At 63.8% G+C, this 22,049-nt stretch overlaps 1 protein-coding gene across 6 annotated transcripts in view; it reads right to left on the reverse strand.

Annotated features, from left to right (window-relative positions):
- Positions 1–22,049, reverse strand: part of PRDM16 (PR/SET domain 16) — a 315,500-nt gene that overhangs the window by 13,376 nt on the left and 280,075 nt on the right. For 3 of the 6 annotated variants that reach the window (XM_053899069.1, XM_019461168.2, XM_053899071.1), the window contains 7 exons: positions 21,106–21,319; positions 19,069–19,216; positions 18,434–18,587; positions 9,348–10,764; positions 6,475–6,562; positions 3,828–3,997; positions 3,127–3,204 (listed from right to left, as the gene is read on the reverse strand). In XM_053899069.1, the coding sequence (XP_053755044.1) occupies positions 3,127–3,204; positions 3,828–3,997; positions 6,475–6,562; positions 9,348–10,764; positions 18,434–18,587; positions 19,069–19,216; positions 21,106–21,319 (2,269 nt within the window). The remainder of the gene's footprint in view (positions 1–3,126; positions 3,205–3,827; positions 3,998–6,474; positions 6,563–9,347; positions 10,765–18,433; positions 18,588–19,068; positions 19,217–21,105; positions 21,320–22,049) is intronic. The other 3 variants (XM_019461170.2, XM_019461167.2, XM_053899070.1) reach the window with 3 other exon arrangements.

Genomic DNA, 22,049 nt, shown 5'->3' on the forward strand with positions numbered 1-22,049 from the left:
GCTTCCACCTGACCCACGAGCTCTGGCCGGGGCGCACCCTCGGTCAGACACGGGGTTGGGCGGGATCGTCTCGTTACTGGAAACCGAGCTCTCTCTCCACCCGCCGTGGGGCCGGGGAGGGGGGCGGAGGGGCGCCATACATTGGATTTGGCCACAGAGAGCCCTGAGTGTGGCCCTCTCCTGCTTCCAATCTAAACCAATGGCCCAGATAGAGAAGCCCATTTGAAATTTAGGGGAGCAGGGAGCCCTGGGCTTCGGGGGATCAGCGTCCTCTGAGCAGCTGGGGTTTGCCTTGTAAATAAGCCGACAAGTGGCTAGCGAAATTTATGGCCTGGCTGTGGAACATCACGGCCACGGCACTGGCTGCAACCAGGAATGACCGGTGGCCCGGCAGCATGCAGCGAGGGCCTCGAGAGGACCCCTGGTCACCCTCACCCCAGGGAAGCCAGCCAGGCGGAGGTGCGGTCACAGGGTGGGGGCAGGCGCAGGGTCCTTCCAGGGACCGGACATCACAGGGGGACATGCTCTGCATAGTTGTAAAGGCAGGGGAAAGGGAAGCGAAGAGAGAGTTTTGAAATCCAGCCCTAAAAATCAGAACTAGGAAAGCAAGGAGACGGTCTGGGCCACCTGAGGGGATGGGGACGGGGCCTGGCTCACGGGGAGGAAAGGAGCTGCGGCTGGAGAGGCGCGTGTCCCTCCGGGAGCCCGCTGGCCAGCCCGCGAAGGCCCGCGCCAGACCGTGACCCGGGTCCTGGGGGGACCCGTGGGCGAGGCGCCGGCATGGGTGGAAGGAGCAGCCCCTCACCCCAAGCCCAGGTTTACGTCCGTCCAGCCCGAACTGCACCCCGTGCCCCCCACCTGCTGGAGCTTTTGGAGATGAGCACGTGTTTTCCGGCACCTTCCAACCTCAGGCAAAGATCTCTAAGCCTGGAGAAGCCATTAGCTGAGGACACTGGGCCGGCAGGTGGGCTGACCTTCCCCAGGAAACAGACTGTCAGTCACGCTAAGGGGTCTTCCTTTCCCCGAGAGTCAGGGCTTTGAAGCACATTCTGAGTGATTTTAGGGAATCTCGGGCAAGGGCTTAAAAGGAAGCGTCCCGAGGTCGTCCGGTTTGATTGTCTCTACTCTGCAGCACCCCAGCAGCCCTCCCTCCCTCCTCCTGCCCTCGAGGGGCCTCCAGGGGCACACGAAGGGGCGCACGCCTGGGGCTGGCCCCGAAGGGGAGCTCACACCGGGTGGGCAGCTGGTGGTTTGGATTCACCCCTGCCGGGGTGGGGGTGGGGTGGAGTCCTTGTCTTTTGGTGGAGGCGCGGGGGGTGGGGGGCTGTCCCCTGGACAGTTTCTGAGGACAGACGGACGAAATTTCCTCCTCCAGTGTAGATTCTCCCAAGGATCAAAGTGATCCCAGAAGCGCCCAGTGATGTCAAAAGGGAAATCACACACCCCACACTCCCCATCACAGGGCTGCCTTGAGCCAGATAAAGTCAGGATTTGCAATGCAAACTTTCAAAGCAATTATTGTTAGGAAAGTCGAAACTCACAGATTGGAGAGAGCAAACGAAATCAATGATAATTAAACTCTTCCATAAACACCGCCTGACCCTTCGGGGGGGGGGGGCTCCTACACACAACACTGTTCAGAAGGTGGCTCACCTTACAGGAAAACACGTTTTCAGGGAGGAAGCCAGACCCAATCAGCCTTCCCTTTGCTAGGCTTTGTGGAGTGGGGGGACGGGGGAACCTGCGTGTTGGGGTGGCCTGGGGGCACTGAGCAGATGACTGCTGAGTGACCTGAGCTGTCACTTGTCCAGCCAGGACAGGACATGGCCCCGTGGTGGTCGCATCTCAGGGTGGGGCATGGGGACCACGACACCTGAGGGGACCCCACGTGGCTGCCCTTCCCAGGGACGGGAACTCCAAGCTCTGTGTGGCCGGGGCACAGGAATCTTGTGCTGCCGACTTAAAACCAGACTCCGAGTTCCCAGCAGCTGCTGCTCTCCAGACACACCCCAGAATGAGGTCTTGACATCTACACCAGCGTTTTCCCTGATTTGCCTCCTGGTCACTGCCACCCGGTCTCTCATTTAAAATGCCACCTCTCGGGGCACCTGGGTGGCTCGGTCGGTTAAGCGTCCGACTTCAGCTCAGGTCTAGATCTCGCGGTTCGTGGGTTTGATCCTCGCGTCGGGCTCTGTGCTGACAGCTCGGAACCTGGAGCCTGCTTCGGATTCTGTGTCTCCCTCTCTCTCTGCCCCTCCCCCGCTCATGCTCTATCCCTGTCTCTCTCTCAAAAATAAATAAACATTTAAAAAATAAATAAATAAAATGCCAACTCTCAGGCTCGTCCCTGAAAGCCAGATGTCACCCCCATCCCTTCTGCTCCTGATGAAGGCCCCAGGGACCGAGGGACAGGCTCTGCTTCTCGGGGGACAGGAAGGTCACCTAGAGTGGCCGTGGGCTCCGCCCCCGGGCAAGTCAGGGTGTCTAAGCCTCTGGCTCAGCATCTTTGAAACGGGGGTGCCACCCCCCTTGGGAACAGATGTGACGGCTCTCACACCCACTTGCCGGGTGGCTGTGTGCCCGCAGGTAGAATGAAGAGACAGGACGGGAGCAGACACACGGCTTCCATCCAGGGCTAGCGACCCGAGAGTCCCTCAGGATGCCCCAAGCCCAGGCTCAGACTCGGATTTGCATGGAGCTCCTTTTCCACTGCGCGCCCCGCCTTAGGTGCCGGCCCTGGCCCACCACCCACCCATCGTATGGGAGTTGAGCTGGGTGGGGGTGGGGTGGGGTCTCTCCATCAGGCCACCCGGGGCGGCCCTGGCTTTGGCCGGTGCTGTTCTGAACGCCCTGCCCCCGTCGACAATGGCGGTGGGAGAGCTGCTCCCAGGCACCCGACTCTGGGGGGTGGGCAAGAACCTTCAGGAAGCCCGCTGGCCACCTCCTGCCTAATCTTTATGACACCCCAGGACACAGGACGGCTCTGGGGTCCAGAGAGCGACCTGACCCGAGCATGCTGGCTCCCACCCTCACCTTCCTGTGAGTGGGAAGTGGCGGCGGGGGGGGGACGGTCTCACCGGGAGCCTGCCTACCCACCGCCCCGGCCCCGAAGGGACAGGCTCCTACCTGTACGGCTGCTCCCCGGTATGCGTCCTCAGGTGTCTCGTGAGGTTTGCCGATCGGGGGAATATCTTGCCACAGTACCTGGGTGGAGAGGGCAGGGGGACCGTTAGGCAGTCACGCTGCCACGGACGGGGACACCCGCACCCTTTCCCGTTGCGGTTCCTCCTTCCTGCTCGCTGTCTAGGGCCCAAGGTCCCACAGCTGGGGGGCAGGTGGCCTGGCTGTGGCCCCCAGGACTGCAGTCTGTCCTTCAGCCCCAGGGCCCAGCTGAACTTGACAGAGACGCCTGCACCTGCCGCTGGACAGACGGGCCCCCCCTACTCTGGCCTGCTGGGACTCCGCCCCCTCCCCCAGCAATATGTCAGCCACGTTGAACGGGCTCCTGTCGCTGGGGACAGGCTGTGCTTCTGGGCTTTCCACGCGGCTCTGAGAACCGGGCTTAAACGCTGACCAGCACACCTCGGCTTCGGACCCTCTGAGTTCTGATCGGCTGGGTTAAGGCTGCATTCTCTTGTGCCACCCCACACCTACACATCCGTGGGGAACGACCTCCATTGGAGAGCAAACCGTGTACTTCTACCCCGCTGTGGTCTGGCTTTGACCTAGTTTTCCCAGGATGCGCAGGCTCACGGCCGCTGCGGGGCACCTGCGGCCACCTGGAGGGCTGCCCACCGGCACCCCCCCCCGGGCATGCCCAGCCTTACCTGCACGTATACCGCTCCTTGCCCTTCCTGAGGATGGGGTCTGACAGCGTGGGGGGTGGGGACCGGAAGTTGAAGGGGTGGTGGGGGAGGGGCTGCAGGGAGCTGCCCGCTTCCGCCTTTATGGCCGCGAAGCTCTCCAGCTTGTCTGTCATGGTCTCGATGGCTGACATCTGTCGGCAGGTGAGAGGGAGAGACGGGGGACCCCCTGAGCTGCTACCTCTCCTGAGCAGTGTGGACCCCTCTCCCGGCGACCGAGTACATCCGCAGGTGGGCCAGGACAAGAGGCTTGTGCGGGCCCTCAGGCTGTGGGTAGAACGGGCCGTCTCCGGGCTTCTTGGCCACTGTGGCCAGCCCTGCCGCTCGTCCTTCTCTGGGAGCCCCGTTTCAGCCCAGGGCCCAGGCCGTGGGAGCCTCTCTGCCCGACAGGGGCACACGGTGGGGCAGGCTCCTGCCTTGCAATGACACCTCGCCTTACCTGGGACCCCCACCCCCCACCCCTGCTGGCCTCATCCCTGGCCGGCACTCCTGGGGGGCTAGCTTGGTTTAAAGACAGAATCATGTCTGATTTCTCTCTCCTCTCCTCTCTTTTCCTTTAATTTTTTTTTTTGAGTCGTGAAAAATCAAGAAATCTACCTGCATTTCAGGTTAACAGGGACCAGGGGCCTGGGCAGCACCGCCTAGTGGCAGCGGGCCATGATTGCAGGCAAAGTTCTAAGAAGGAATCTGACAGCCCAAGGCTGGACGCACTGAGTGTTCAAAAGGATGATGCCCAGGTGACCCAGCACAGACATGGTGACCTGGATAAGAGGGGCCACCTCTCCAGGCCTTGGAGATGCCAAGGGCTTGCCTGGGGGAGGAGGACGCGGCACTGGCCATTTCCACCTGGTGGGGAGAGTTCTGATCAGGGTCCCAGACTGTGCCTGTCCCCGAGGGCTCAGGGTTTGGGGACAGGAGAGGGGAGGGGGCCGCTGGGGCTGCATGGACACATCATGCCACCAGCCGTGGGCTGCCCTCCCTGTCCCCGCTGACAGCTTGCCCCTCGGCTGCTGCCCGGCTTCTCGCTGGCCCCTCCACCGCCTGGACGATGGGACCCCAGGCGCACAGACTGCTGCCCAGCTGGCTTTGCACCTCAGTTTTAGCTGCAGCCTTGAAAGGCTCTGGAGCTCTCTGCACACAGACTCCCTGGCAACTCCAGAGGTGGTGGGGGGCCGCGGCCAGGCAGGACCGCCTCGTCCTGTACCCCAGGGGCTGCACACACCTGAGTCGGGCGTCAGAAAGGCCCTGGCAAAGTCCTGCACTTGGCCGCCGCGGGCTGATGTCTTCATACAGCGGTGACCCTGTCCTTTGCAGAGGCCATCAGTTATCGCGCCTGAGTGACCGCGGGACCTCAGACCATTTAATTAGGTGACTCCCTAGGCTTCCTCCCCCCTTTCCCTGAGCTCTGGCCCAGGGGCAGGCAGCAGAGCGGGGGTGGCTCGGCTCAGGGGGGAACGGCAGGAGGGACAATGGGCAGCCGGCCCCCTGCCAGGCCTCTCTTCCTCAGGCCTGGGTGGGTCTTGCTGAGGCCGCCCGAAGGTCCGGCCTGCCAGGCCTGCTCCCCCGATCAGATATTCCGGGCCGCTAGAGCTCCCGCACAAACACAAACACAGGATGCGCCTGGCTGGCTTGTCAGCTTTTTCCAGCCCGACCCGAGGAAAATCAGGGGAAGTTATTAAGCAAACCCCATGGCCCCGACGAAACAATGGGAGGTGCTAAGTTTAGCTGTGAACCCAGGCAGGGGGCAGGTTTCACCGACTGGGGGTGTTTGTCCAAGGTGGGAAATGCAGAGAGAGAGAACAATGCCCGGCCTGGGGTCTGGTTCAGGCCGTCTCACTGTTCAGCTACCAGGACCCCCAAGTGAGGTGGGGGCGGCCCCAAGGGGTGAGGACAGGTGGACAAACTCTCCCCTCTGCTGCGCATCCCCCACATCTCTGCACCCACCCCCTGGGAGGACGCAGCCGGAGTGGGGGATGGGAGTGCCTGCAGGCGGGCTGTGTGGCCACGACCTGGCTTGGGGATTCATGTTCCCAGACCCCTGACCCTGGTCTTCTCTCATAAACGTCCTGGGTCTGCCACCTTATGTTCCAAATTCTTGGACCCACCGTCTCCAAGCTGTTGCCCACGGCCTTGCGGGCTCACTGCCCCTCCTAGAGCCTGAACCGTAGGTGGGTGAGTGCCCTCATGCTCTGGGGTCTTTGGCCGCCTCCGAGAGACCCACGGGGCTGCCCTGCAGAGCACCACTCTCCTTCCTCACTTGTCTTGGACCTTGTCATCCTTCCGGGCTCATGGGGACCCATGGTGGCAATCCCCTGGCCGTCTGATGGACAGGGGAGCTGAGGCACACCTTGGGTGTGGGAGCCTGCCCCCTGCAGAGCCCTGTCTGTCTGGGCAGCCCGGCTGCAGGGCCCCAGGACGGGGGTTCCGAGCCCAGCCCTCTTGCCTGGCTCCAGGATGGGGGGTCCCGAGCCCTGCCTGCCCACCTGGCCCCAGGATGGGGGGTCCCGAGCCCTGCCCACTTGCCTGGCCCCAGGATGGGGGGTCCCGAGCCCTGCCCTCTTGCCTGGCCCCAGGTTGGGGGTTCCTGAGGCCCGGCAGCCCTGGGTCTTACCTGGGGGTGGAAGAGCAGAGGGGACGGCCGCAGGTACTTCTCCTTCAGGACTCCCACGGGGTCTGTCACCTTCCGCTTCTCTACCCTGCTGGACGGCAGGCAACACAGAGGGTTACGTACCCCACGGAGCCTCCGGGGCTGCACAGGGAGGGTGCCCATCCGTGTCCCCTGGCGACTACTCTGTGCGCCTAACAGTGGGGGGTGTCGTGAAGGAGCCCACCTGCCCACCTGCACGGCCTCCAGGCTGCCACCTGCCTGAACGCTTGCTGTATGTCCCCCGCTGCTCCCCACGCCCGGTTCCACACCCCTGCAGGTCCACCAACCCCCCCGAGTCCACCAACCACCCAGCGCTGTCCCGGGGGGTCCTCAGGGCCTCCCATGGCTGCCACGTGGGGTCTACCGAAAAGCTCACAATGGCTGCCGGAGAGGACAATTCTAGAATATTCCCCAGATGCTGGTGACAACCCATCATAGGTCAGGCAGAGGAAGTGACCGGAGCCTCAGTCCCCTCGGGGTGGGGGGGGGGCTGGGTAGAGACTCACAGAGTGCCACCTGGGGAGACCTGCCACTTCTCTGCACACAGACACGGCTGCTCTGAGCAAACCCTACACCAGCCACTCCTGTTTCGTCCACACCAGGGCCTTGCTCTGCTGCACAGCCAGGAGCCGGCTGGACGCCGACCAGAGCAGGATGTACAGATGGCACAAGGAGAGGGGTGAGCCGCAGGGAGACAGCATGGCCACCCTGGGAGTGTCCCAGGGGCCACCGGGAACCGCGCAGGCCCGCCGGCCCGGCCCAGGAGGGAGAGGGCGCGGGAGGGGGCGTGGAGGGCCTCCCCCCGGAGAGGCGGTGTTGGTCGTGTGGGAAGCTGGCCTGGAGGGCGTCTCGCTCTGTGGGGCCTACCCGAGGCCCTTTTCAGAGCTGGACGGTGTCGGACTCGGCCGTCGAGCGAGATGCCGTGGGGTTGGTGGATCGTCCCTGAAGCCAGGGGACCCCAGGGAGGAGGCTGGGCAGTCGTGTCAGGCCGGTTCCTGAGCATCCAAGGCCAGCTGAGCCCGGCCGACCGCACTGTCACCTGCGCCCAGCCCGGAGGATGGAGGATCGTGGGTCACGTGTTCGGGGTGAACGGGACCCGGGGGCCGGCCCGTGGGGGACGGTGCAGGGTTTTGCTGGAGTCACCCAGGAGAGGAGGGGGGCCCTGGCCCCCAGCCCCAGGGCCCGGCCTGTTTGTGGGCAGTTGCCGCCGCCCACACCTTGGCTTGGGGAGGGACCTCCAAACACCGCACGTTTGTCCTGATGGGCTTGGTGGTGGCAGGGAGGGATGTGGAGCCAGCATGCCCTAGGGCATTTCGCTGGTGTCTGTGCCCGAACCTGGGGCCCAGGCAGCCCCTCCCTCGGCTGATGGACCCCAGGGCTGACAGCCAGAGCCAGGGGTATGCTGGGTCTCAGAGGAGCCCCGATTGGACTTCCCCTTCTTGGCCTCACCCAGCTTCCGGTAAAAGGCCTGTGGCCCTAAACCAGGTGAGAGGGGGCAGAGGGGCGCAGCGGGGGCCTGAAGAGAGGGCGGGGAGGCCAGGGGCAGGGTGGGAAGAAGTTAACTGAGAGCCCGCTGATTCCAGCTCTGTGGCCCGACGGGGAGGTCTGGTCTCTCAGCCTGCAGTCACCCTGCCGTCCTCTGCACATCCCAGGGGCGCTCAGGGCCGTGCCTACAGTCTGGAGAGCCTCACCGAACCGTCAGGCGCCCTCTAGGCCTTTCGCCGGGCACGTTTGGCCCGGAAAGCTGAGGAGACGCATTTGGCAGGTGGAGAGTGACCCCCTCCTCTGCAAGCGTCTGGTCAACTTTCTCAAACCGTCTGTGGATGGGGTGTTCTGCACCAAACACTTAAAGGGGCATTTTCCACGTTTCCTGTGGTGACGACGTCAGTCCTTGGCCGCACACACAGGCGGCCGGGGCCACGGGTGCTGAGCGCAGAGGGTGGGAGGCCGGGCCAGCCCGGGCTCGTGCTCTGACGTCATTCTCTCCCATGCACACCTTCAGCAGATGTGGGCTCCTCACTTGCACACCGTCTCCAGGCCGCAGTGGCCCCTTGGGGAACTCAGGCGTCTGTGCCTTCAAGGCGGCCACGTGCTCTGGTGCTCCCTGAACACCAGGTGTACACGCACATGTGTGTGCGCACGGGCTTGTCACACACGGGCACCGGCGGTATCAGCCTCAGCAGCCTGAGCCCCACAGCCGTGCCTGGCGCCTGCTTCCTGGACCCCCCGACCCCCCTCCCAGGCCGCCCTCTCCTCCGGGCTCGGCCTGCCCAGCACCCGCAGGACAACGTGTGGTGGCGGCGGGACCCCTCCCACCTGACAAACCCACCTGATCAGAGCCTGCCCAGAAATTGGGGAGGGGGTTCCCCAGTTGAGGGGATCAAAGCCCTCACTGGGAGGGCTATCAGAGAGGTGGATGCTGATGTTTTGCGGACCCTCCAAAGCTGCTCCTTCCCCCTCCTCCTCCCCCTCCCCCCCCCCCCCCCCCCCCGCTCCCTCCCGGAGACCAGCGGCTCCTTCTGTGCTTTCTCCTGGGCCACCAGGAACCCCAGCTGTGGCTCCGGGGCGGGGTAGGGGCCACGAGGGCGGCCTCGGGACCGGGAGTGGGAGCGGAGGAAAGAGCAAGGGTCTGAGTTTTGCAGGAGGCACAGCTGGTCCAGAGAAGGTGGCTGGAGACACAGCGGGGCCGGGTGGGGTCCGAGGGGAGGCCGGGATCCCAGCGGCTGTCCGCGAGAGGGAGCCCCGAGCGTCCGGGAGGTCCCGCCCGGTCGCCCAGACGCCCAGCTGGGCGGTGGCGGCCCCTCTGGGAGAGCAGGTGAAGGCAGGGATGTTAATACCTGTAGATGGGGTCCATGAAAAAGGGCGATGGCTTGGCGTAGTGCAGGGAGGGCTGCTGGGGCAGCTGTGCCGGGCACGCCTTGGGCAGCCCCTCCCCGGCCCCCAGCTTGCGCTCCCCGTAGACGTGGTTCTTGCGGGGCTCCCGCCCCCCTCCGTTCTGGCTGGCTCGGACGCGGCTACCGATGCTCAGGTCCAGTGGCTGCTCCTCCCCGGACGCTGGCGCCGGGGGCGCCTTGGGCGCGGCCAGCACGGGCTTTGCCTCTTTTGGTTTGGTGGTGAGGTCGAAGGGGGACTCGGCGCTGGGGCCGCCCACCTTGAGGGCGTCCCGGGGCGACCTCGGCTCGGCCTTGACCAGCAAGTTGTGGGCGAGGGAGCGGTCCGCGAAGGGGCAGAGGGCCGGGGGGAAGTTGGGCAGGAACTGGAAGGGGAACACAGAGTGGTAGGGCAGCGAGCCCAGCTTCTTCTCCTGCATGCCCACGAAGCCGGGGCCAAAGTACTTCTCCGCGATGGAGGCGATGGCCTTGATGGAGTCGCCCGCGGCGCCCGAGGCGGCCAGCAGCTGCTCGTCGGGCGGCGGGAAAAAGGCGTGCTGGGAGTAGAAGACCGGCACCTCGCCCACGCTGTTCGGGGCGCCCGGGGGCGCCGCGCCGCCCCCGCACTCGGGCTTGCCCTCGGCCGCCTTGCTCTTGTCCTTGGCCTTGTCCCGGTCGCTGTCCACGTCGCTGTCCAGGTCTGAGCCCGTGCCCGTGGTCGTGTCCAGGTCCGTCCCGGTCGTGGTGTTGACGTCCTCGAAGTCGCTGCCGTCGGACAGGTCGCTGCCCCGCGTCTTGAGCTTCTCGGCGTATGAGTCCTCCAGGCGGCGCTCGAACTTGTCCTCAGGCCCCGCGGCGGCCGTGGCGCCCTGGCCGCTGTTGCCCACGGCGGAGACGAGGGGCAGGGCCGGGTTCCCCAGGGGGCTGGGGAGCTTGGCGTCCTGGGTGTGGTTCAGGGGGCTCTTGAGCAGCGGCGTGGGAGGTAGCAGGGGCGGCCGGGGGTACAGGGACGGGGGGAAGATGCCCGGGAAGCCCGGGGCCAGCGCGGGGAACGGGGGGGCCGCCGCGGAGAAGGGCAGGCCGCCCGGGTGCGGCCGGGACGGGAAGTACTCGTTGAAGCCCAGGCCGGCGTGGTTGAGGTTGGGGGGCGGCTTCGCCTTGTCCATCATGGGGCTGGGGGTGAGGGGCAGGCCCGGGGCGAAGATGCCGCCCGGCGGGTAATGGTTCTTGCCCTCGCAGAACCGCCGGTGCTTGTTGAGGGAGGAGGTAGTGCTGAACATCTGCCCGCAGTCCTTGCACTTGATCTGCGTGCGGCAGTCGGCGTGCATCCGCTTGTGGCGGCACAGGTTGGAGAACTGCGTGTAGGATTTGTGGCAGACCTCACCTAAAACATCAGCACAAAGCAAAGACAAACGATATGAAATTACGGGGAAACCCTGCGGAGGAGGGGGCGGGCCCCGCGGTCGGGAGCAGACTGCTTGTGTGTGTGAGCACACGTGTGTGCGTGCGTGTGCACGCGCGTGTCTGCGTGTGTCTGCATGAGTGCGTGTATCTGTGGGCCCGTGTGCACGAGCATCCATGAGTGTGCACACCGCGTCTGCGTGTGTGTTTGCACGAGTGCGTGTATCTGTGGGCCCGTGTGCACGAGCATCCATGAGTGTGCACACATGCGTCTGTGTGTGTGTTTGCACGAGTGCGTGTATCTGTGGGCCCGTGTGCACGAGCGTCCATGAGTGTGCACACACGCGTCTGCGTGTGTGTTTGCACGAGTGCGTGTATCTGTGGGCCCGTGTGCACGAGCGTCCATGAGTGTGCACGTGCGTGTTTGCATGAGTGCGTGTATCTCTGGGGCTGTGTGCACGAGCATCCATGAGTGTGCACACACGTGTGTCTGCGTGTTTGCACGAGTGTGTATCTGTGGGCACGTGTGTCTATGAGTGTGCACGCGCTTGTCTGCGTGCGTGCTTGCATGAGTGAGTGTATCTGTGGACACATGTGCACGAGCGTCCATGAGTGTACACGTGCGTGTCTGCGTGCGTGTTTGCACGAGTGCGTGTAACTGTGGCCACGTGTGTCAATGAGTGTGCACGCGCGTGTCTGCATGTGTGCACGAGTGCGTGTATCTGTGGGTATGAGTGTCCATGAGTGCACGCGCGCGTGTCTCTGTGGGCATGTGCACAAGTGTCCATGAATGTGCACACACGTGTGTCTGCATGTGTGTTTGCACAAGTGTGTGTATCTGTGGGCACGAGCGTCCATGAGTGTGCACGCACGTGTGTCTGTGTGCATGTTTGCATGAGTGCGTGTATCTGTGGGCACGTGTGTCAATGAGCGTGCACACGTGTGTCTGCGTGCATGCTTGCATGAGTGAGTGTATCTGTGGGCACATGTGCACGAGCGTCCATGAGTGTGCACGTGCGTGTCTGCGTGCGTGTTGAGTGCGTGTAACTGTGGCCACGTGTGTCAATGAGTGTGCACGCGCGTGTGTCTGCATGGGTGCACGAGTGTGTGTATCTGTGGGTATGAGTGTCCATGAGTGCATGCGCGTGTCTGCGTGCGTGTTTGCACGAGTGCGTGTTTCTGTGGGCATGTGCACAAGTGTCCATGAATGTGCACACACGTGTGTCTGCATGCGTTTGCACAAGTGTGTGTATCTGTGGGCACGAGCGTCCATGAGTGTGCAGGCACGTGTGTCTGCGTGTGTGTTCGCATGAGTGCGTGTATCTGTGGGCACGTGTGCACGAGCACCCATGAGTGTGCACACACGTGTGTCTGCATGCGTGTTTGCACGAGTGCGTGTATCTGTGGGCACGTGTGCATGAGTGTCCATGAGTGTGCACGCGCGTGTCTGTGTGCATGTTTGCACGAGTGCATGTATCTGTGGGCATGTGTGTCAATGAGTGTGCACGCGCCTGTGTCTGCATGTTTGCACGAGTGCGTGTCTCTGTGGGCATGTGCACAAGTGTCCATGAGTGTGCACGCACGTGTGTCTGCATGTGTGTTTGCACAAGTGTGTGTATCTGTGTGCACGAACACCCATGAGTGTGCACACACGTGTGTCTGTATGCGTGTTTGCACGAGTGCGTGTATCTGTGCACACGTGTGTGCACGAGCGTGTGCGTGTACATGTATGTGTGTGCCTGCATGTGTGCACACGTATGTAAGCGTGTGTGGGCACCCTACCCTGGGGGCTGAGCTGTGGTGACCTGCACACACTGGTGAGACCTGCCTGCACCTTCCCACTCGGTCAGGTCTCAGGCGCCTGCCTCAACCTTCCCGTTAGAAAGTGGGGTACATGTGCTGTTTGTGCACATGAGTGTTTGTGATGTGGGGGCCAAGGTCTCCTGAAATCCCTGCCGGGGGCTAAATCCCGGTGTGCAGCCACCCAGGCACCTGTTTCAGTCCCCCCCGGGCCCCAGGGTTCCCACCTGCACCCTGTCCCCCTCAGTGACACTGTCCCCGCCACTAAGAGGAAACCCCACTTGCCAGATTAACTCTCTTGCTCTCCGTCCGGGGAGAGGGGCCTCGGGGGGACCAGCCCACTCGGGGGATTCTTAGGGGGTCTGGGCATGGGAGCACGGCCCCTGGTTGTGTGTAGTGACCGTCGGGGGATGGCTGGAAGGTGGGCACGGGAGGGAAGCCCAAGCCGGGCCGTGTGGAGACGGGCTGGTTCCGAGTTCGAGAGAGCGAGAGGTTGGGGTGAAGAAGCACCAGGCTCAGGCTGGGGGACACCGGCCTCTGCTCTCGGCAGGAGGGGGCGCTGCTGGCCAGAGCCGAACACCAGGACCCCCGGGCCCAGGCGACCCCGTCTCCCCATTTCCCCGATGGCTTGTGAGTCGAGTGTTGTCACGGAATCACCAGCTTTGCTTCCTTTCTTTACTTGTTTTTCTAGCCAGAAAGGGAGGAGCGCACGTGCACACGTGTCTCTCTCTGCAGGACGATTTGTCCCCTAAACGCAGCCCCAGTGGAAACAGTGATTCCAGCCTGTCTCTTGTTCACACAAATCCTCGGCCGCCTGGTGTCCTGCTCCTGCCGCGGGGGCTCTGGCCCCGGATTATCGCGCGCTTTCATCGCAGTATCTATTTATATTAAAGGCCCTGCCTTCCTGGCCGTCGGCGTGGTGGGACGTGTTCAAGGCTGAGGGGGGAAGAGCGCGGCCTCGTTGGACCAAATCTGCCCTTTTTGGGAGGCGGCTGATACAGAGGAGACGCTCTATAAATACACTCGGGTCGCCCACCCGGCCTCGGGGGAGCAAGGCCATTCCTCAGCTCGGGCCTTGCTGGCTGAACGAGTGACATGTCACTGTGCCCTAGCCCGGCTCGCCGGTGCCTCGTCACTGGCTGCTACGAACCCCAGATTGGGAACTGGCCTCGCGCACGCCCCCCCACCCCCGCCAGGGCAGCACCCGGCAGGGCCTCAGGGCCGGCCCCGCGCCCGGTCGTGGGGAGTCCGGGCCCCTCGGCTCCCACCGCTCTGCTCGCAGGGTGGAGGGTGTGGCAGGGACGCTGGGGCTACCGAGGACCCTCCTGGGGGCCCGAGATCCTCACGGGGCGGCCGGACCCGCACGCTGGCAGCTGGCTCAGAGCCGGTGCGGCCCGCGGTGGACGTGAGAGGGGCCCCCCGGCCCTGCCGGGGAGCAGAGTGGCCCTGGCCACCGCGTGTCTTTTGCTCGCAGGGTGTGTGCGCGGATGCGCTCCCACGCGAGGCTCACTCTAGGGAGGGGCCCTTTCCGGAAAGTGCCCACGGGAAGGCTGACCACCTGTGTGCCCGACACCACCCTCCCAAACAGCCAGCACACGCTCCGCTCCGCGGGGCTGGAGGCACCCTGGGAGGCCACGCCGCCTCGGCCTGCGTGGTCAGCGGGGAAAGGGCTTTTGGGGGCGTCTGGGCAGATCCCACACTGCCGTGTGCATCCACGCAGGGGGTGCCCGGCAGGTGGACGCCTTCGGGGCACGCCCGTGACCGCGCTGCCGTGAGCCCGCGCCCCTCCAAGCAGCCCGTCCTTCCTGACCGGTGCGCGCTGTCTGCGCCCCTCCTCGCTCGTTTGCGGGTTCGCCTTTCCAAGCCCAACACGGCCTTTACCACGGGCCGAAGGAGCCTCCGCCGGGGTTTGGAGGACGTGCAAAGCCACACTTACGTGCCATTTCCCAAGAGTGTGCCACCCTATCTGAGGCACGTGTGTGTGCAGGCAAGCCGGTCTCGGGAGCTGCGGCCCCGGGGGCCCGGCCAGGCTGCCCCACGCCCTGCCCACCCACACGGGGAGTCTGTGCAGGCGGTGCGAACGGTGGTAGAGACCTACGGTCCCTGGAGCTTCTGTCACTAAATACGCTCCAGGGAGACTTCGCCGAGTTCTCCGCGCGCCCGGAAAGGCGGTAGCTTTTGAACCTATGCACGACTTCCTGCTCTTAAGCTCATTTAGAAACTCCGAGCTGCTATTCGATGCCCCACGGTGGGACTCCCTGGGACCCTCATCCACAGAAAGCAGGACACACACCTCCAGTCACCAAGTCACAGCCCCTGGCTCCCACTCACACCCGCTCGCCTCTTCCCGACCCCTCCCAGGGGGAACCACTGGTGCACCCCGGGGCGCACAGGTCTCCATCCAGGACCTACAGGTGACTGGGGGGCTGAGCGGCCGAGGAAGGCTGGTGTCTGGGTCGTCTCTAGCAGGGCAGCTGGAAGCTTGGGCTGGGGACAGCAGCAGGAGGAGGGCACAGCCCCAGCCACCCGGCAAAGGCCTGACCGGCTGGTCAGCCCTGGGTGTCCCACACCAGAACAGCATCGGTGAGACGTCCCCCAGCCCCCAGTCCTCAAGCTCCTAGAGTTCCTCTTCCTCACACCGGTGTCGTGGGGTCTGAGAGGCTCCAGCCCCCCAGCCCAGGGTCAAGGGCCGGGCCTGGGCTAGAATCCAGGCTCTGCAGCGTGGCCCTGAGCACCTGCTCCCCTAATGTCTGCAAGCCTCAGTTTCCTTCTCTGCCACTAGGAGACAGTGTGGCCCTGAAGGGTGCTATGAGATCGTGTGTGTGAAATGATGACCCCATGCAATCCCATGTGGATGATGAGTCCAGGCAATTCTGGTGATAACTCTGCACAGGTCACGTGGGTGACGACTGCACAGTCCGTGTGGGTGATGGCTGCACAGTCGATGTGGGTGATGGCTGCACAGTCGATGTGGGTGACGACTGCACAGTCGATGTGGGTGATGACTGACTGCACAGTTCGTGTGGGTGACGACTGCACAGTCCATGTGGGTGATGACTGCACAGTCCGTGTGGATGATTACTGCACAGTCGATGTGGGTGATGGCTGCACAGTCAATGTGGGTGATGACTCTGCACAGTCTGTGTGGGTAATGACTGCACGGTCAGTGTGGGTGATGGCTGCACAGTTCTTGTGGGTGACGACTGCACGGTCGATGTGGGTGACGACTGCACGGTCCGTGTGGATGATTACTGCACAGTCAATGTGGGTGATGACTCTGCACAGTCCATGTGGGTGATGGCTGCACAGTCGATGTGGGTGATGGCTGCACAGTCGATGTGGGTGAGGACTGCACAGTCGATGTGGGTGAGGACTGACTGCACAGTTCCTGTGGGTGACGACTGCACCGTCCATGTGGGTGATGACTGCACAGTCCGTGTGGATGATTACTGCACAGTCAATGTGGGTGATGACTCTGCACAGTCCGTGTGGATGATTACTGCACAGTCGATGTGGGTGATGACTCTGCACAGTCTGTGTGGGTAATGACTGCACGGTCAGTGTGGGTGATGGCTGCACAGTTCTTGTGGGTGACGACTGCACGGTCGATGTGGGTGACGACTGCACGGTCCGTGTGGATGATTACTGCACAGTCAATGTGGGTGATGACTCTGCACAGTCCATGTGGGTGATGGCTGCACAGTCGATGTGGGTGATGGCTGCACAGTCGATGTGGGTGAGGACTGCACAGTCGATGTGGGTGAGGACTGACTGCACAGTTCCTGTGGGTGACGACTGCACAGTCCATGTGGGTGATGACTGCACAGTCCGTGTGGATGATTACTGCACAGTCAATGTGGGTGATGACTCTGCACAGTCCGTGTGGGTGATGGCTGCACAGTCGATGTGGGTGATGGCTGCACAGTCGATGTGGGTGATGACTCTGCACAGTCTGTGTGGGTAATGACTGCACGGTCAGTGTGGGTGATGGCTGCACAGTTCTTGTGGGTGACGACTGCACGGTCGATGTGGGTGACGACTGCACGGTCCGTGTGGGTGACGACTGCAAAGTCCGTGTGGGTGACGACTGCAAAGTCCGTGTGGGTAATGGCTGCACAGTCGATGTGGGTGATGGCTGCACAGTCGATGTGGGTGACGACTGCACAGTCCGTGTGGGTGATGGCTGCACAGTCGATGTGGGTGATGGCTGCACAGTCGATGTGGGTGATGAGTCTGCACAGTCTGTGTGGGTAATGACTCCACGGTCAGTGTGGGTGATGGCTGCACAGTTCTTGTGGGTGACGACTGCACGGTTGATGTGGGTGACGACTGCACGGTCCGTGTGGGTGACGACTGCAAAGTCCATGTGGGTGAGGACTGCACGGTCAGTGTGGGTGATGACTGCACAGTCCGTGTGGGTGATGACTGCACAGTCGATGTGGGTGATGACTGCACAGTCCGTGTGGATGATTACTGCACAGTCGATGTGGGTGATGACTCTGCATAGTCCGTGTGGGTGATGACTACACAGTCCATGTGGGTGATGACTGCACAGTCGGTGTGGGTGATGACTCTGCACAGTCCGTGTGGGTGATGACTGCATGGTCAGTGTGGGTGATGGCTGCACAGTTCTTGTGGGTGATGACTGCACAGTCGATGTGGGTGATGACTGCACAGTCTGTGTGGGTGATGACTACACAGTCTGTGTGGGTGATGACTGCATGGTCGGTGTGGGTGATGACTGCACAGTTCGTGTGGGTGATGACTGCACAGTCGATGTGGGTGATGACTGCACAGTCTGTGTGGGTGATGACTGCACGGTTGGTGTGGGTGATGACTGCACGGTCGGTGTGGGTGATGACTGCACAGTCGATATGGGTGATGACTGCACGGTCGGTGTGGGTGATGGCTGCACAGTCCGTGTGGGTGATGACTGCACGGTCGGTGTGGGTGATGATTGCACGGTCAGTGTGGGTTGGTGTGGGTGACGACTGCACGGTCAGTGTGGGTGATGATTGCACGGTCAGTGTGGGTCGGTGTGGGTGATGACTGCACAGTCGATGTGGGTGACGGCTGCACAGTCCGTGTGGGTGATGACTGCACGGTCGGTGTGGGTGATGACTGCACAGTCCGTGTGGATGGTTGCTGAGTGCAATGTGTGTGATTGGCGACAGTGCAAATCACTGGACGTGACGGCCGAGCGCAATCTTGTGTGAATAACTCAGCACGCTGCCAGGTAGAGAGGAATCTTGCGTGGCTTCCAAACTCCTTGAGAATAAGGGTGGTGACCCTACGCTGGCTCACAAAGTCCCCACGACCTGGCCCTTGGGACCCGTGGCCCCTCTCCTCTTAGTCCTCCTCACTTACTCCCCCAAACACGCCAGCCTCAAGGCCTCTGTGTCCCAAGCACCTCCATCCCCCGCAGGGGCCCCCTCACACCCGCCCGTCCGCAGGCGTCCACCAGAAAGCCTCTCGTTTGACAAGCCGTCCTGGCCCCCCTGCACTCACAGGACCAGCGCCCGCCTGGGCCACCCTGGACACTCAGAGAGCCTCCTAAGCCTGCGCCCCCGTCTGGGCTCATAGGCCGGACGCACGTGCCCTCATCGTCCATCTGGTCCAGCCTCTATCTCCTCCACGGCGCGTAAGCTCCGTGAGGACAGGGGCACTTACGGCCGCCACCTGCGGTGCCGACAGTGCCGGGGACCAGGGCCGGGCTCCCTAAAGGCCGCTGAGGGCATGAGCAGAACTCGGTGAGCGTCACCGGCATTTTCACGCCTCTCAGAGCTCCGGCCGGGGTGTGAGTGCAGAGGAGAGTAGGGAGAGCGGGGCGGCCGGGCTGGGGGACCACTTACATATGAAAGGTTTGACGGTGCTGTGGATGTGCTTGTGCTGCTTGAGGCCCGAGGACGTGGCGAACGTCTTCCCGCAGTCGGGGCAGGCGTGGGCCCGGGCGCCCACGTGCTGGGAGCGGATGTGCCGCTGGAGGTTGCTGGGGTCTGTGAACACCTGGGGGGACAGACACCTTTGCTCGCTCCCCTGTGGGCCCAGTTCTGGCCGCTGGGTCGGGGGGGGGGGGGGGCGGGGGGCGGGTCTCACCGCTGCTCTGCCCCCTGCGCCGAGCCTGGCCGGGAGGGGTCTCTGCCGTCGCAGTGACCCGCTGGACGGCCCGGGGTGAGCTGCCCTTGTCCGCCAGACTGTCCCCTCAGCGGTAACGCCTGGGGGAGCTGTGGCCGGGGGGGGGGGGGGGGTGATGCTCCGGGCACGCGCTCGGAAAGCGCGGCCGACCCGAAGCGCTCTGACGACGCGCTGGCGGGTGGGGGGCAGGAGCCCGCCCTGGAGAGCGCGGGGTCGGGTCTCCCTGCGCCCCCTCCCGCTGCCCTTCCTCCGTCCCCGGTAAAGCGACAGCCCCAGAGGGCTTCCGGTGTCCTATTTGCACCCTCCGTCCGCACGCGGGTGGGGGCACGGGCGGGGGCGGCGGGCGCGTTACCTTCACGCAGTTTTCACATTCGAAGCGCTTGCCACTGTCGTGGGACATCTGGTGGCGAATGAGGTTGGACTTCCAGTTGAAGGCCTTGGGACACTGGTCACACTTGTACTCCCGCTCCTCCGTGTGCACGACCATGTGCTGCTCTAGGCTGCACGCGGACAGGGGGCTGGGGTCACCGGGGGGCCCGCCCGCCGCCCCGCCCGGCCGCGGCCCCTCCCGTCCTCACCGCCCCCCCCCCCGCCCAGAGACGGGAGTGAGTCCCGGCGGGCAGCGCGTCTGCCCACCTCCTCTCTGGACGGGCCAGCAGGACGGAGGGCGGAGGCGGCCCTCCCACATCCCACGGGGAGGAAGCGCTGCCCGGACAGAGCTCGGGCCCTCGTGCAAACGTCCCCTCCAGGCGGCCGGCGGCAGGGCAGGACCCCGGCTCACCGCTCCTCGCTGCCCCTCGGGGTAACCTTAACCTTGAGGCTGACCTCAGACAAGGGGCGCAGAAGCCGCCAGCACCGCCGAGAGCCCCGGAGTGGGGGCGAGGCCCGGGAGACCCAAGGCCACGCCCGGCCTACCCGCCTGGCACACACCGAGGGGGCGGGACGGGGGTGAGCGGGTGGGTCCCCAAAGGTGGGGAGGACACAGCCGCCGGGAAGGGGCAACTGCGCCTGGACGCAGGAGCCACTCCTCACCCCTCCTCTCGGAGGGGGGGGACGTCCTGGCTCGCCTCCTGTCCCAGGTGTGACCGTTAATCTCCGTGAGCAGAGCAGTAATACATCACGGCCCGTTAATTACGGGGCCCGGCCATCCATTTACATCAGAAACGCTTGGTTCTCGAGCGCTGGCAGATTGTATCTTTTTCCCTGTTGTTAATTGTGATTTATGTGTTTATGTAAAGAAAACACGGACCCTCTTGAGCGGCGCTTACCGCCCAGGGTCTCAGTTGGGATTTGCCCAAACGCTCATTTTCTTAGTCATCTGTTCAGGGTGGAGGGTTTCCCATCCCCGGGGAGCCCACGGTGGGATTGGCGTTCGGTTCCCGGCAATAGCACAGCCAGTCAGTGACCCGACGGGGCTTTGCTCTGACCGTGCAGGGCTGTCCTGGGGAGATTCTCAAAGGTCGGAGGAGGGGCCTACCTCGGACGAGTCGTCACGCTTCTCGCAGGAGCACTGGGACCGCACGCCCTGACGCTGTCCCCACAAAGCCCAGAGGCTCATCTTTCCCGGGGGGCTCCCAGGGGTCCTCAGGGCCCCCACTTCCCAGGGGGAGGGCCAGCTCGTGCCTGCTCTAGGCTGACCACGTCTGGCCGTCACATGGCAGGCCTGGTATACCGTGCCCACGCCTGTGAAACCTCCCGGGACAGGTGGGTTCCATCCCTGGAGCAGAGGCCGGTGCCCGGGGTGGGGGATGAGGGACCCCCGGGTGGCCTTGAGCCGCCAGCTCCCGCCCACCGTGTGAGGAGTGGTCTGTGTGTGCAGAGGGTCCGGGGCACTGCACGGACCCCGGGACAGCAGGGTGTTGCCATCCTGCTGTCCTGGTCTTGGGCCTTACTACGGGAGTGGCCTTGGGGCTTGAGCCCTGCACGTCTCGGGGTGTGGCCTGCATTTCTCGCCTTCCTCGTGGTCTATCTCCAAGGCTCAGCCCTGACTGCAGAATGGCAGGGCCAGAAATATCTCTACGGACCACGCGGGTCTTCCGGGGGTGGGGGGCACCGGCCAGGGGTCAGAGCCGGGAGCACCCGTGGCCTGCAGCCACCAGCTCGTGGGCCACGCTGTGTGTAGTGACAGATGAGTGGGCAGGGAGGGGTACCTGCCCCTGAGGTGAGCCACACTGGAGGGGACCCTGGTCTCCCCCGTCCCTAAGGCTCTCTCGGCTCATCAGTGTGGACAGGGCTGAGGGCCGAGGTCCCAGCTGTGGTCCCAGGGTCAACTGGCCCTGCTGACCAGCTTGGGAGGCCTGGGGGGCAGTGAGGGGGTGCGGAGCGGGGAGGACAAGAGGGGTGTGGGGGGGGAGGGGAAGAGGCCTGGGGGGGATGGGGGCAGCCGCACCTGTACTTGTTGGGGAACATCCGCTCGCAGTCCTTACACTCGTGGGCCTGCTCGCCGCCCCCACCGCCGAGCCCCTCCGGCTTGAGCTCCTCGCCCAGGCCCTCGTAGAGCGTGGCCCCCACGGAGCCGCACGCGTACTTCTTGTGTCGCCGCAGGTCCAGCTTGGACTGGAAGAGCTCGTCACAGGCGTCGCAGCGGAACGTGGGCTCCCCTGCTAGGGACAGAGGGCGGGAGGTCCGTGGGGAGCGCGAGATGGGGCCCAGGCTCCGGGCCCGGGAGGGGGTGTTGGGGGTGGGGGCGGCGGGCCCTGCTTCCCACACCGGCTGCTCCCGCTCCCGCTTCCTCTCTGCCCTCATCCCGGGCCGGGTGCGGCCGCCCCGGGGACCTGGGGACCGAGGGGACCCTGTGTCCGCACCATCAGAAATGCCGAGAAACACCGGGCCCCACCCCGCGTGGCAGGAGGCCACGCCGGGCTCCAGAAGGCCCTGCGCTTGGGAGCAGAGAAGGAAGCTGGCCAAGTGGTTTGTTTATGAATCAGGGGAAAAAAGAAGACAGAGCTCTAATGCATATCGTAAATTACTGTCGTCAAGGTCAAACAAATTAAAAGGGGGCAGCTATTATTAAGTTTATGAGGCAGCATCCTGACCACCGTGCCAAGCCAAACAACCCGCTCAAAGCCGTAAATTTCCCGGCGGAGACGTCCTCTGGGCCCATCCCCGAGCCCCCACCCGGGCCACTGCTTGTCAGTGGCTTCTCCCCAGCGCCGTGTCCCCTCCCTGCCCGAGGACGGGACGGAACGCTTGCGCTGAAAGCTGGGACCCAAGTCGGAAAGCGTGCCTGCGTGTGCGTTGAGCGGATGTGTGCATGCTCGTGTGCTTGTGCACGGGTGTGCGGCTGTGAGTGTGCGTGTGCACAAATGTGTGTATCTGAGCACATCTGCATCC

Source organism: Panthera pardus, unplaced genomic scaffold (genome assembly GCF_024362965.1).
Source record: "Panthera pardus isolate Hobbes unplaced genomic scaffold, ASM2436296v1 HiC_scaffold_11, whole genome shotgun sequence".
NCBI classification, from domain to species: Eukaryota; Metazoa; Chordata; class Mammalia; order Carnivora; family Felidae; genus Panthera; species Panthera pardus.